General features: G+C 47.3%; 5 protein-coding genes across 5 annotated transcripts; 4 read left to right on the top strand and 1 right to left on the bottom strand.

Moving 5' to 3' along the window:
- Positions 1–657: 657 nt before the first annotated feature.
- E1B28_008384 (uncharacterized protein) lies at positions 658–2819 on the top strand (the record flags this gene model as incomplete). The annotated part of the gene is made up of 5 exons (XM_043153183.1): positions 658–1067; positions 1133–1500; positions 1559–2346; positions 2400–2689; positions 2741–2819. 5 exons carry the CDS (start codon positions 658–660, stop codon positions 2817–2819), a joined length of 1935 nt encoding a protein of 644 aa, XP_043008467.1.
- A 272-nt stretch (positions 2820–3091) lies between these two features.
- On the top strand, positions 3092–4737 carry E1B28_008383 (uncharacterized protein; the record flags this gene model as incomplete). The annotated part of the gene is made up of 8 exons (XM_043153182.1): positions 3092–3127; positions 3188–3208; positions 3264–3354; positions 3415–3617; positions 3674–3880; positions 3933–4026; positions 4081–4258; positions 4422–4737. The coding sequence occupies 8 exons, from the start codon at positions 3092–3094 to the stop codon at positions 4735–4737; spliced, it is 1146 nt and encodes a 381-aa protein (XP_043008466.1).
- A 1373-nt stretch (positions 4738–6110) lies between these two features.
- Positions 6111–8405, top strand: E1B28_008382 (uncharacterized protein; the record flags this gene model as incomplete). The annotated part of the gene is made up of 15 exons (XM_043153181.1): positions 6111–6211; positions 6273–6385; positions 6437–6471; positions 6521–6583; positions 6634–6774; positions 6834–6950; positions 6999–7026; positions 7087–7445; positions 7503–7613; positions 7667–7704; positions 7756–7789; positions 7849–7981; positions 8037–8123; positions 8189–8213; positions 8264–8405. 15 exons carry the CDS (start codon positions 6111–6113, stop codon positions 8403–8405), a joined length of 1527 nt encoding a protein of 508 aa, XP_043008465.1.
- Positions 8406–8683: 278 nt separating this feature from the next.
- On the bottom strand, positions 8684–12889 carry E1B28_008381 (uncharacterized protein; the record flags this gene model as incomplete). Its single annotated transcript, XM_043153180.1, has 12 exons — positions 12817–12889; positions 12712–12764; positions 11509–12654; positions 11312–11456; positions 11082–11246; positions 10598–11004; positions 10399–10533; positions 10219–10338; positions 9974–10147; positions 9257–9913; positions 9055–9206; positions 8684–8999 (listed from the first exon to the last, which is right to left on the bottom strand). The coding sequence occupies exons 3-12, from the start codon at positions 12493–12495 to the stop codon at positions 8684–8686; spliced, it is 3258 nt and encodes a 1085-aa protein (XP_043008464.1). The 5' UTR covers positions 12496–12654; positions 12712–12764; positions 12817–12889.
- A 311-nt stretch (positions 12890–13200) lies between these two features.
- E1B28_008380 (uncharacterized protein) lies at positions 13201–14124 on the top strand (the record flags this gene model as incomplete). Its single annotated transcript, XM_043153179.1, has 3 exons — positions 13201–13505; positions 13560–13996; positions 14048–14124. 3 exons carry the CDS (start codon positions 13201–13203, stop codon positions 14122–14124), a joined length of 819 nt encoding a protein of 272 aa, XP_043008463.1.
- Positions 14125–14167: the final 43 nt, after the last annotated feature.

The following is a 14167-nucleotide window of genomic DNA, read 5'->3' as shown; positions in this document are numbered from 1 at the left end:
CTGGGTTCTTGCACTCTCAGCATTTTTGTCATCTTGCTATTAAACCCTTCAACCTTGCCATGAACCCTCACACCTTCGAGGTAACCGTCATTGACTTGGGTTCTGTTGTGCAAATACCGGCACCCGCTTCAATGGCGGTCCCCCCCCCTCCGGGTTATGATCCTTCAGAGCAAATTCGGCCCTCGGGCGGTAGGCAATGCGATCCATGATTGCTGGATCAATAGGTGGCTTGTGTAATTGTGATGGGTTGGCGGAATTTAGTGAATGGGTGATGAAGGTTAGGCCTGATATGGATGAGGCGATTGAGCGTCTTGACTGGACAATTTTTGCTGCCGCCGTCACGGTTGTACACTCATTTTGTAAATCCATATATTCGGTAGCTTCCCCTTTTTATTTATTCGAACCTACTTGTTATTGTTACCTATATCGCTGCCCATTCGTAGATGCGTTCCACTTATGCGAGATTTTTCTCGCGTCCCATATCGGTAAACCTGCCATTCAGCTAGACGTCACTAGAGCGACGCTCTATATGTACTCTAACCGTTTCCGGCAGTAATGCCGGGAAGCCACCGATCACAACATTGTTGGCCCTTCACACGGATCAGGCCAGTAACTATCAAACATAATGAACAAAGCACATTCTAAATCTCGCCCACGATGGTGATGAGCGCGAAACTGGCTAGATATGCCAAATTCGTTCTCGCCATTGTAGTGCTATGGGTCATTTCCATCCACGGACCCTCTCTCTTCTTCCGATTATCCCTTTCCCTCGACGAACAAGTGCCGCTTGCACCGTCACTAGGTTCTCACCACGACCTTGATTACTCCCATGACCCCCCTCGAATTGAACAAGAGTCAGAGTCAAAACCGAAGGCAGAACACCATTACCGAGATGACGGCCTAGTTGAAGTCAATCCCGAAGCATCTCATCCGATTTTCGAGTTGATACAGAAAGCGGAGAAAGAGTGGGAGGAAAAGAAGCAACAGGCTAGTACGTCTCTTGATGAAGCCATTCGAGAGTATAGACGACGGTATGGTAGGTATCCTCCAAAAGGATTTGATAAGTGGTACGTTCGAAACGAACTTTTGAGGGCATTCTTTTGGCGACCTAATCCCCCCCGCGTTTACCTAGGTGGGACTATGTGAAGCTACACGACGTTCAACTACCAGATGAATACGACCGGATACACCACGATATCGAACATTTTTGGGGAATGACTCCTTCGGACCTTGCGGAAATCGTAAAAGGTTTGGAGTCAGAAAAAGACTCGTACACCATTGCGAATCCCAAGAATCTCGTCTCCATAGTGGCACACGCGTTTGAGGATGGGCGTTATGATCAACTCATCTTCGGCGCTGAAGGCGTTGTGGATCTCTTGAGCGAGATTGAGAAGGAACTACCGCCATTCCGAATCAATTTTACACCCCACGACAACCCGAACAGGCTGACGGACTACGAAGTGAAGGATACACTTTTAGCGGCCGCTGGTGTCGGGGAGCGTAAGCTGTAAAAAGATTTTACGTTGCGTTCTGAGTGACTGACATCTCTGATACAAAGGTTTAAATCTGAACGATCTCCCCAGTCCCTCCTCCCTAGGATGGCTTTCCTCGTGTTCTCCGATGTCGCGTGCACGCACGCTCCCAGACATGTTCATTCAACCTCATAACCAACACATAAGAGTCGAAGCTCCCGTTCCCCCAAGTGTGGACTCCCCTAAATTCCCATATGAATCCTCTGCCTCTCGGTACCCGTCGTTTCCACCCGAGACTCCGAGGTCAAAAACCTTCATCTACAACCACCCAAAAACCATGGATCCATGTGCACACCCTGCATTATTCTGGACACACGGATTATTCGTCTCACATAATACAGGCCCGGCTCCTCAGCCTTATATGGTACCTCAGTTTTCGGCGTGCACCACGGAAATTCATCATAATATCAACTTCCCTACATCCTATGGGTGGATCGAAGATCTTCCTCCTTCGGAAAACCCGCCCTGGGAGGACAGAGAGGACGAAAGGCTGATGTGGAGAGGTAGTGATACTGGGATATGGCATGGAAATGGCGTTAAATGGGGTTCCAATCATCGGGATTGGCTGATCCGATGGGCTACTGGAGTTCATGGTGTTGTGGACGTTCTTTTTGATAGCGCAGTGAACGAGACTAGTCAGGTCGGAGTGCCTAAGCAGATGAGGAAAGCCTTACTCAATCCTTCTATGGTTGATATGGGATTTGCTGGAGAGATGCAGTGTGAACCGGAGGTTTGTCGGAAGATGGAGGAAATTTATCCTGAGACTAGGAGGATGTCACGGGAAGAGGCAGGGAACTATAAGTATGTTATGGATGTAAGTCTGTTCCGGCATCCGCCTGTCTTTTGGTTCTTATCGTCTTTACACAGCTTGATGGAAATGGCTGGTCGGGTCGGTTTAAGCGTCTGATAACTTCTAATGCGCTTGTCTTCAAGTCAACGGTTTTCCCAGAATGGTACACGGCTCGTATCCAACCATGGGTGCACTACGTCCCCGTGCAGGTCGACTTGTCAGATCTGTATGATTCGTTGATATTTTTTAGGGGAGATCCCAACGGAGAAGGAGCGCATGAGGAACTGGCGAAGAAGATTGCAACTGAAGGAAGAGAGTGGAGCAGGACATTTTGGAGAAGAGAGGATCTAATTGCTTACTTCTACCGGTAAGGCCTACGCTTGATAACTGGGTCGAGTCAATCCAAACCCTTTTCCAGGTTGATTCTTGAGTACGTGCGGGTTATGAGTCCCGGCCGGGAGGAGATGAACTATGAAGGAGGGAGTAATGAAAGTTAGGATTGGAAAGGGAGGCCAGAACTAGATCTATCCTTGATTTGCCGTCTATGGACATTTATTCCTATCTACTTGCCATCGTAAATTATATTACTAGGGACTTTAGGATAGTTGGGCTGCAATACCAAATCGCATGCGCATGATTAGATGATCATGATGGTTTTCAATTTTCGCCGACTCGCGCATGTGACAAAACAACCGCTTGTAGCTGAGGCCGTTGACAGACCTCGAGAGCAACGCAACGCGGTTCTCGAGGTCCACCACTACGATTCGGAATGTCCAAAACGTTTACTCGGGAAGAAGTGTCAAAGGTGTGTTATGAATCTGTTGAAAGAGCAAAACACTAATCTACCTCCTCTTTGTATCCCCAGCACAAGGAGAAGGGGGATTTGGTGCGTGGTTTTCCGCTAGATTTAGTATGTACGGTAGCTGAAGACTGAATGATAGTGGATAATCATCGACTCCACGGTATATGACCTCTCCAGATTCTTGACCATTCACCCAGGCGGACTTGCCGCTCTATTGGACGACGAAGTTGGTACGCGAATCAACGGTGCGAAAAGGGAGCGCGGGATAGATGACTTTTGAATTTCTAAAGCCGGGAAAGATGCTACAGACACCTTCTTCGCTTTGCATCGCTTCGAGGTTCTCCAGAACCCACAGTATGTACGATTGAAGCTCGGCCATATTCAAGGAGAAGAGCCTCAAATGATTAAGCCACCTCCTGGGTCGTTGAGCGAGATTCCGTTTGCTGAACCGACCTGGTTATCGAAAGGCTGTCATAGTCCATATTATAATGAGGTGAGTCGACTCAGGATGGGAAGAGGATGTGAGAACGATACTCAATCTCAACACAGAGTCATCATCGACTACAGACCGCTATCCGCAAGTTCACCGAAGAAGTCGTATTCCCAGACGCTCAAGCTCGCGAAGAGGATGGAAAACGCGTGTCACAGCATATATTTGAAGCGCGGGTACGATTGAACCTTCCTGCCATGGCCTTAGGACCTGGTCCACATCTCAAAGGACTCACGCTAATGGACGGAGCAGTTAAACCAGAGGAAGTAAGGGGTTCTGCCTTACATGTATGATCTTTGCTGTTAATACCGCTCAAAGTTCGATTGCTTCCATGAACTGGTCATAATTCAAGAAAATTCGCGACTCCATGCTCGAGGGTACTCTGATGGTATGGCAATGGGAACGTACATAGGTCAGTGTCGTACAATACCTCCTATTCTATAGACGTGATGACATTTGTTCATAGCTTTGCCTGCTATCATGAAATATGCGGCTCCTGAAATCCGGGATAAGATTTGCAGGGAAGTCTTTGCGGGACAGAAATTCCTCAGTTTGGCCGTCACCGAGGCCTACGCCGGTAGTGATGTCGCCGGGATCAGGACAAGAGCGACTAAGACTGAAGGTGGCTGGATCGTCAATGGAAGGTAAGGTTTCATAAGACTATCTGGGTCACCACTCACATTTCCACTCACTATTGATAGTAAGGTAATGCAGTGCCTCCTTAATAAAACACAGAACGCTACTCAAATGATTACAGAAATGGATCACGAATGGGACATTTGCGGACTACTTCGTTACTGCCTGCAGGAATGAACAGGAAGGCGGAATCATTGTTCTACTAATTGAAAGAGGAGAGGGTATTGAGACACGTCTCATCCGCACGTCATACTCTACCGCTGCGGGGACGGCGTTTATAACCTTTGACGACGTGTTCGTCCCAGATACCCATGTGCTTGGACACCCTACAGATGGGTTGAGAACCATATTAAGTAATTTCAACCATGAGAGGTTGGTTTACCCTTCTTCAGCGCTCCGTAACAAGATTTCTAATTTCCATAGGTGGGCTTTGGCATGTGGGTCTATTGGAACTCAGCGTGCTATTGTCGAAGAATGCTTCAAGTGAATCCGACCTTCTCGTGGTGTTCAAGTTCCCGGTTTTCTCAACTTGGCTCTCTACAGATGGGCAGTCCAACGGAAAGTGTTCGGCAAGCCGCTTATATCACAGGCCGTCGTTCGTTCCAAATTGGCAGCGATGATCTCTCGAGTAGAGAGTGGTCAGAATTGGCTCGAGAATATATGTAACATATCAGATGACGAAGATGAACAACGCGCAACACGCTACTCTTCTAGCGGGGTAAGTAAATCAACCTTAACCCTCTGCGCCTTTCTTTCTTTCTTTCTAAGATTTCTCGTCAATTTGATCTTCCGCTTTAGTCAAATTGCATTCCTTAAAATGCACGGTTCGAGGGCAGGACAAGACACAGCTAGGGACGCGGTGCAGGTTATACCCAACGCTACGACCCCATGATACATCGCTAAACTTACCTTCCCAGATATTTGGCGGTCGTGGTATAACTCGTACAGGAATGGGAAAATACATTGAACACGTATGTTTTTGTTCGTTCTTCCATACAACATGCTCATCGATCATTTCAATTCAAGTATCATCGAACCCTACTAATCGACGCGTAAGCTCCCTGTGACACGCTATGTTTGCATCGCTGACTTCCTGAAACCCCCGTAGGGTGGGTGGTGGAGGTGAGCTATACTTACCGCCTTTGACCGAAATCTCTTTGACCACGTACTCTTAGCCGAAGATATCCTGGGAGACCTTGGAGTCAAACAGGCTTTACGCTCCATGCCACGTAACGTTCGTCTGTGAGCAAAATTTTCTACTTCTACCCTGTATTTTACGGGCTTCAAATCTTGAGAACCCATACGTACGTACGCACAATGATAAAGGCGGATTGTGTTTTGCACAGAAATGGGGAAAGCACAGAATACCACAACGGAAGACCTCTATAGTGACTACCGCTATCTTCTTCTGGGACCGAGTCCCAAGAAAGAGGCGACAGTCCCAGGTGTGTACCATCCTAACCAGCGTTTCTTGCAACCGAATCCCAACATGACTCCATTGACGAAGGAAAGTAGAGTATTGATGGCGAGGCACATAATGCTTTTACTCGTGTTCTGGTTGTCAACGAAGAATCAAATATGGCACCTATAACGGTAAAACATGGGATGTATCTCCTTGGTGTGATGGTGGCTTGTTGTACTCCGGTGGAGTTGAACGTTCTTCTGAGGGGGAGGTCGGTTACCGACCTACAAAGTAGGCGCCCGAGGCATTTGTCGCTTGTGAACGTGCCTGATATATTTTTAGACTGGTCACTGACCATCTTTCATCGTCATTTCATTTCTGACAGCCTGCGATAATTCTCAAGCCATTCACTGGGAGTGGGACATGCACCGTCGTCTGATCTTTGGTCTTGAACCAAAATGGACCTCAAGCCATCGCTTTGGTCAGGGGTAGTAGCTATTTGCCTGTGGTGTTCATTCAAAGTAGCACTGAGATGGCGAAAAGCTGTTGTGGCAGTTGGGTGAGTGGAAAAGTCTCGTCTGTATTGTTGTCTTTTACTGACTGAAAACGACTCTATGTAGCAACCATTCAGGCTTTCGAACATTATTCTCTCAAAATTCCATCGTTTCGTCCGTGCTTCCTCGAATAAAGGGCATAGCTATCGGCTCTCGTGGTTTCAATCGTAAATATCGTGGTAAGTCGCCTTGAATAGCCATATCTTCAACAAAATTGATAATGTCTTTAGCCTACCAGGGGTTTGGATGGGATGTCATCACAAACGTACGAATCTCTCGTATTAGGGAGGACCTTTCTCACAATCTCCCCTTAGATATCGATGTTTCCAGCCGGGAAGGAAATCACGGTCTCTGTCGCGGACGCGACAGTGGCCAAGGTAAGTCCGATCGACTCTGCTAGTACTTCTCAGTGACGGAATCGACATAGGAAATTCTAACATCGCGTACAAGGTTCCCGAAACCTCTCGAGATGTACGGCGTTTTATCGTTTTTCGGTCCAAATATTGTTGTTTCAGAGGGTGATAATTGGCGGAGATATCGGAAACTCACGTCTCCCTCATTCTCTGATGTAACTGTATCCTCCCATCTAGTACATGACGCAAGGACTTATCTTGATCTTCCTTGCAGGAAAACAACAGGTTGGTATGGAACGAGTCGATCAAAATCGTGATGGATTTATTCGAAAACGTATGGGGTCAACAAGATGCGATTCACCTGGACCATCCGTTAGATATAACATTTCCTGTGGGTGGTCTTCTATTCCGAACTATTTCCTCATTTAACGAGTCGTAGACTGCACTATACGTTATTAGTGTTGCTGGTACGCGCCACTTCATCTTACTTAGCTTTCCACAACTGAACACTACTATCCACTGTCTAGGATTCGGAAGGCGGATATCATGGGCAGACGATCAAGTCGTTCCACCAGGTCATCAGCTGACATTCAAGGATGCGCTTGATACAGTCAGCCATAACACCTTCGTCAAACTCGTACTCCCGGACCTCCTTCTACGTACTACCCAACGATTCCGCAAGGCAAAATTGGCATTCGACGAAATTGAGAAATACATGGTCGAGATGATCGAGAATCGAAAGGCGGGAAGAGACAACGGCGAAGGACAGTACGATTTATTCACCAGCCTTGTAGATGCTGGAGATACCGAGAAGAACCTTGAAGTGTCGTTGACGGATACAGAAGTTATGGGTAATGTGTTTATTTTCCTCCTGGCGGGACATGAGGTGAGCTTATTCAAACTCATACTGTGGGTTGATTTTGACTGGCCGGGCAATCGACAGACGACAGCACAAACCCTTTGTTTCTCGCTTCTATTGCTTGCGCTATATAAAGACGAACAGGAGCTTCTTTACGAAGAGGTCAAGTCTGTTTATGCTGATGGTAAGACTCCGGTAAGCGCTTCCTTTGTACGATCAACGGGCGGACTCACAGACGGCCATCGTAGACATACAACAAAATGCCACAGCTCGCTAGGACAATGGCGTTTGTGTTGCGAATTATTTTGACGTTCTAATTGACTAGAACGAATTATAGGGTCCTATACGAAGCCCTTCGCATGTTTCCTCCAGTATGTGGTCTTCTTCTCCGAAACCTGGACTCTTCAATAACCTCACACAACTTTCTCAGTCCCTCAGCATACCCAAGTACTGTGCAGAGGACACAACCCTTGTCACCGAAAACACATCGGGCGAACGAAAAGTGATCCATGTGCCTAACGGTTCCGCCATCTTCATCGATGTCCTTGGTATGCACTACAATCGTGGGTTCTCAACCAGCATATCCCCTGTTATATCAAGCTCACCCCGTCGTGAAAGCACGTTATTGGAAAGACCCTGAAGAATTCAAACCGTCCCGGTTTTTGGGCAATTGGCCTCGAGACGCGTTTCTTCCGTTTAGTCTGGGTAAAAACATTTCAAGTTCTACTTTGTCGTCAAAACATCGCCGCTAACCATATCGACCTTGATAGGCGGTAGATCTTGCCTAGGACGGAAGTGAGTTAAGTTCTTCCGAAATCCATTACTCCCATTTCAACCAATTTCAGGTTCTTCGAAACGGAAGCTGTCGCGATACTTTCTATGCTAGTATCGCGGTATAGGGTTGAGCTTAAAGATGATGCGGAGGCGTTCTCGCCGGATAAGAAAGCACGAGTACTTGCAACCAAGCAGGTCTTGACATTGTCGTGAGCCTTCCTTCAATCTCCCCGCACACTTGGATTTCCTTTGATAGTTGGTGTTGACCAGTGCTGTTGGAGTTCCCTTGATTTTGAGAAGGAGAGAAACTTGACGATCAAAATCACACTTGCGACATACCACACAAATAATATTTATGTCCTACCCCCACACACATTTTCTACACTCGCAGTAAAGTACAACATCTATACCTTTAAATGAATAAGTCACTATAGTACTTTGCCGTTGTAGAATTTGTGCCACTGTTCGTTTATATTTCGACTCCCATATTTTCAACATTCCGCAAATTCCCTCAGCACCTTTACTACATCGCTCTCTTCCCCTTGACGAATGTCGCGGACCAACCTCCACTTCGCGTCCGTACTTCCCTTCCCACTCGTCGAAACCGTTTCGCTATTGTCCAACTCTCCGAGTCTCCTCAACAACCTCTCATCACCGCTCAGAGCGACGACAATATCCCATTCATTTCCACCCCCGTATAGTCCTAGAAGAATAGACCCAACGGCGGTTGACCACGAGATATTGTTCGGTAAAACAAGGAACGAGTTGGAGGAAGGAATAATCCGTAGACCGAAGCGCTCTCCCAGACTAAAAGGCCGAATTTAAGTTCAAACTAAGAAGGGCTGGTTGGACACCACATTACCTATCAAAAACATGATTCTGTGCTTCTGCAGCTTGTCTTCGTGCCCATAGACAATCAGGCCGTCTATCGTCCAGTTCCTGAGGTGACCAGAACCGCCAAACAACGGACGCTTCACGTTCTTCTACATATGCTCCTGGTGTTCTTTCGGTGAACTGTGTCATCTTTATCAGTGACCGGACAAGACCCAAAGAAGAAAACACACATAATTCAACATCTCCGAACAAATGTTCTTCCAAGTCAAATTCAGACTCGCGACCATACTGATCCACTCCCCTTCTTGTCCTTTCGTGTTCCTCGTTTTAATGAAACACCCATTCTCAGCTACGATTCCCAATCTTCCACCCACTTCTTGACTAACTTTCTCGAGCTCTTTCCGAGGGTACCCACTCAACAACCACACTTCGTTTCGAGAGTCCTTGACAAGCGTTCTAAGAACTTCAACCGCCGCATTCTCCACCTTTTCCTTTTCCTTCTCCCTCTCCCCAGCAGACGACGACGAATCAAAACTCGCATACGACGAAATCAACCCATCCTCCCAATCAACAACGACCAATCTCGTCTTGCAATGCTTCCACATCCCAACAAGTCCTTTGACATTCAAGACTCGGTTCTCTTCGACCCCATCATCCTCTGTAGTATCTCCTTCTTGTGCGGCGCGTAAGCATCTAGTAAGGAAACCAATGACGAATGCTTGAGCGTTCTGTCCCATAACGTGACCTTGCAAATCTTCCCAACGAGAATGGGATTCTTCGGGAGACATGGTGAGGCCTTGGTGGATGGCAGCTGCAGTTCCGCGAATGTCCCAAGGGTTGATGGCGATGCAGGAACGGAAGCCGGAATAAGAGTAGGAACCAGTGAACTTGATTTTAAAAACGTTCAGTTACTCGGTTAGAAAGGAAGAAACACCTCCAGTACTAACCTCGCTCAAAATTAGGCTGCCCTCCTTTTCTTTACCCTCCTGGCAGACCACGAATTCGTGCGTCCTCAACGCCATCCCTTCTCTTAGAGAAGTCACCAAAAATGCATCGGCAGCTCGTAATAACGCCAGATATTGACTGAAGCTGACTTCTTGACTATGGAGCAATACGACAGGCTGTCAAACAAATGAAAAAACATGATTAGCTGTTCGGGGGAGGGGGAAGAAGACCTTCACTATCAACCCACCTGGTAAGTAAGAGTGCTAAACCTGGAATTGATATGCGAAACAGTGGTCAAGATCGAGCTCAGTATATCTTCATCTGCTTGACCGCTACTCGGAGGCATCGCAATTTGAATCAGGACAACCTAACCAAAACTGAGTGAATACTATACCACAAATAATGCAACTGGGCCACGAGCACTTACCTTCTCCTTCAACGCCTCATCCTTACTCGCATAGAATTCCAAAAATCTCTCAAACGCCTGAATCTTCTGCCTCACACCTTGTACTCCATCCATCTTATCCCTGCCCACGACAAGTCTCATCCCATTGTACCGTTGCTTTCAAACAGGAAAGCGACTATTAGAGAAAGACAATACAACAACGTAACCGTTCTCAACACACCTTTAGAATATCAACCCACTCTGCCACCTCAGGATCCTTTCTCTTCTCATTCAACTGATTGACGTCAATCCCCATCGGGAACACCCCAACGTCTACAAACCTCCCCTTCCCGTGTTCCCCCATCGAAGCAGATAAAGCCGCAAACGACGCAGCGGACGATAGATGATCAATCAATAAATCCGAGGCCCGGTCTTCTTTCTCCAATGAACCCTTGGCAGAATCAGACAAATTCGAAGAACTAGAAACCGATCGAGTGAAAGGAGGTGGGGAGGGATAACTACTGGCATTGTAAGATGATGATCCTAACTGAATCCCGCGAGGTAACGATTCGACACTTAGAATTCTAGAACACGTTTGTCGGAAATGACGAGCATGGTTGGCTGTTTGGAATCCAACGAGGTCTGCGCCTGTGAAAAAAGCGATTTAGCAAAACAAAAACAACGATGACTGTAAAAGTAATGATAGAATGGTGTGGGAGATTCACCTAACACTCCACGTAAAAGCGCCGCACGGACGGAGAGACAGCGGAATATCTCCGAAGAGGGGAACGCAGCGTGAAGGAAGAATCCGATGGGAGCATTTGAAGGGATGAGACCGGATGAACGAAGCATGAGTGGGAGAAGCATGAGGTGATAATCGTTTACCCAGACTGAGAAAAGAGATTCGATTTAGTTGAGTCATCGCCCATTGTACAAACTAGGGACGCCAACTCACCGACATCGCCCTCTTGCCACACTTCCGCAATCTTCTCTGCGAATGCCTTGTTAACGGCGACATATTGCTTGTATGACGCGCTCTCATAAAACATCTTCGTTTTAGGCGCGTCGGGAACAACGTAATGGAGTGCTGGCCATAGAACCTAGAAATGTCGTTAGCGTTGTCAAAAACGGTATCAAAAAGAGATACCGCACCTGATGGCAGAATTCGTCGTAACACCCCTCAAACTCATCATCTGCTACCCAAACCGCTTCACATCCATGTTCTTTCCTCAGCCTCTCATCAATGTTTCTCTTCAGCCCTTCGGTGAATCCATCAGTCTCGACTCCCAAAGTTCCCACCGAAACTTTCTCCTTCAATTTGGACAACGATTGAAGGGAGTTCGCCCGAGAATGTCCAGTGCGAACGGGACGTGACGGAAGTGGGCTCGGCGGTTCACGAGAGACACTGTCCAATGCATTCTTGAGACCACCGTTACAGCGTGAACTGGCTTCGAAATAGAACGTATTTTCGTATTTTTCATGCTCAATTAGTAAACCTGTCGATGACTGATCTCCGCCCTTCGAACTCGGTAAACCAGGTCTTCTAGAAGACGACCTAGATCCCTGCTTCCGCATACGTCGCGATAGAGAACGTTGGATATGAGTCGCAGACGCGCTTGGGGGCCCGGAACTACTACTCGTAGGTCGATTATGGGATCCAGGGGTCGAAGACGCGCCGATCGTCCCACCACCGGTATTCCCACTGGAGGGTTTGGTCGATTGCCCACCACCGCTTGGCTTCCCAATGGTGCTAACATTACGTGAAAGAGGTGCAGGTGAAATTACGAAGAATGGGTTCAAGTTTTCTGTTGTCGGAGAAGGTAAGGCAGCAGTAGCCCGATCCTTCAAGTCATCGACGATCGACTTTAATAGCGCTGGTTTGTTTAGACCGCTGAGGTATGGGGTCTTGGGAGCTGTTGTTCCTAATGATGGTGAGAGTGGGGTTTGTTTGGGCCAGGCCTTGTCCTGAAGTTTCGATGAGACCTCTGAAATGTTCAGACTATCTTCATGATCGTTTGGGCTAGAGGGAGGTTCGCGAGAAGGCGAATAATCGTCTGGAGAGCCTAGGATGACAGTTTGAGGGAGAAAAAGCGAGGCAATAACGATTCGATGATTTCGCAACGACGAGGCGGTGGCCATGGTGGTTATGAAGAAAAGGCGAAGCTGGGTTTGAGGTTGAAATAAAAACTTAAAAAGGAACAATACGGAGAGTAATCGTCATAGATGTACTCATTCCCTTTTCCAGCGACTCGGCATAGATCAGATTATCACCGGCAGTTCCAGAACGCAAGGAAAAACCTAGGAGGATGATTACAAACTTTAAGCTGAAAGCTACTGTCCAATAAACGAACGAACGTGGATGCGAATGAATGTCGGGACAGTGATTTCAGGCGTAGAGGTGTCAAAGTGTGAAGCTAGTGGCCATTAGAATCTCGATGTCCAAGATTATCGACTACTCATCTCAATCCTACACTTCCCAAAGAGAATCACCGTCCGGAGTTCTGCCTCTGAAATGAAATAGATGAAACCACTTCCTTGGGAACACGCCCCTGGTTCAAGTGAGTATTGGTGGGAAGCAGGAGTGGGCTAAATCTCGGTTATACTTCCACGTTGAAGACGAGTCATCTCGAAGATTGCAACCACCACAGCCTTTCGTTGATATTTACACTGAGGACTCATACCACTGTTGCTCTTCAGATCAACAACAAGGCGAATTGAACTCTAGAAAACTCGCGATTCAGCTCAAAAGTCCAAGGCGACATCGGAATTGACGCTTAGCGCTTACAATTAGCGCTGAACTCCTTCCTCGCTCCTCCCGTTCCTATCCAGTCCATAAGCTTAAGGATGCAGGCGGTAGCCCTATATACCAAATTCACTCCTCAAAGAACTGCCGCCATCCGCGAGGGCCTCCGCATCATCCGCCACATATTCTCTTCCAACGACGCGTCCAAAGAAGGTTTATCGACTTCAGAAATTTACCGACTCGCATTGAAAGAGAAACCTGGGAAAGAATTTTTGGATTCATTGAAGCAAGCTAACGCAAATGGGAAAGGCAAGGGCATCAGCTCGGGGGTTCAATCAAAGTTGGAGGACGGAAGAATCCAACCTCCTGCTCCTCCGAATCCAGAACATCCTTTAAAATCCATGACGTGCGTCTTCCACTAACACCCTCACGGATGAAACTAACATCTATTTTAACCCAGGTTTTTGAAAAAAGATGTCCTACCAATACTCGAAGGCAACCAAGAAATCCGCCTCCAAAAAACATCTCGTCTACCTATCGTACACACATCCGAGTCTACCGCAACGAACACGCCGACAAAAGGAAAGAACGAAAAGGGACCGAAGAAACAGAAACCCGTAGACAAACAATTATCATCGTCGACTCCTCCACCCGCTTCACCCGTAACTGTCTGGTTATGGAAACAATTCAGGACGACACGCCCTGATTCCTCCATTCGCGAATACAACGGCCCCTGGAAAAAGACAAGACTGGGCGAATTAGGTATCACTGTCAACCCTGTACTCGATACCGGTCATCTCAATCGACGGAGGAGGTTTGCGAGGTACGAAAAGCTTGCCAGGGAGAGTGCGGTCAGGTCTCGGGAGGAAAGAAGGGTAGCGAATGGCACCGAGAAAGGTCCGTTTTTAATACTTCTTTGGTGAACGAGAACTGACGTACTGCACATAGAACCATTCACGACCTCCGAACTCGCTAGGATAGCAAAGAACTCTCGAGACGGTGCTCGAAAACTAAAATTATTCTAAACCTTTATCTTATAGACCCAACCGAGCTATACGATACAATCTT

Source organism: Marasmius oreades, chromosome 5, assembly GCF_018924745.1.
Source record: "Marasmius oreades isolate 03SP1 chromosome 5, whole genome shotgun sequence".
Classification (NCBI taxonomy): domain Eukaryota; kingdom Fungi; phylum Basidiomycota; class Agaricomycetes; order Agaricales; family Marasmiaceae; genus Marasmius; species Marasmius oreades.
Note: the sequence above shows the minus strand (reverse complement) of the source record. Positions and strands in the feature narration are given on the sequence as shown.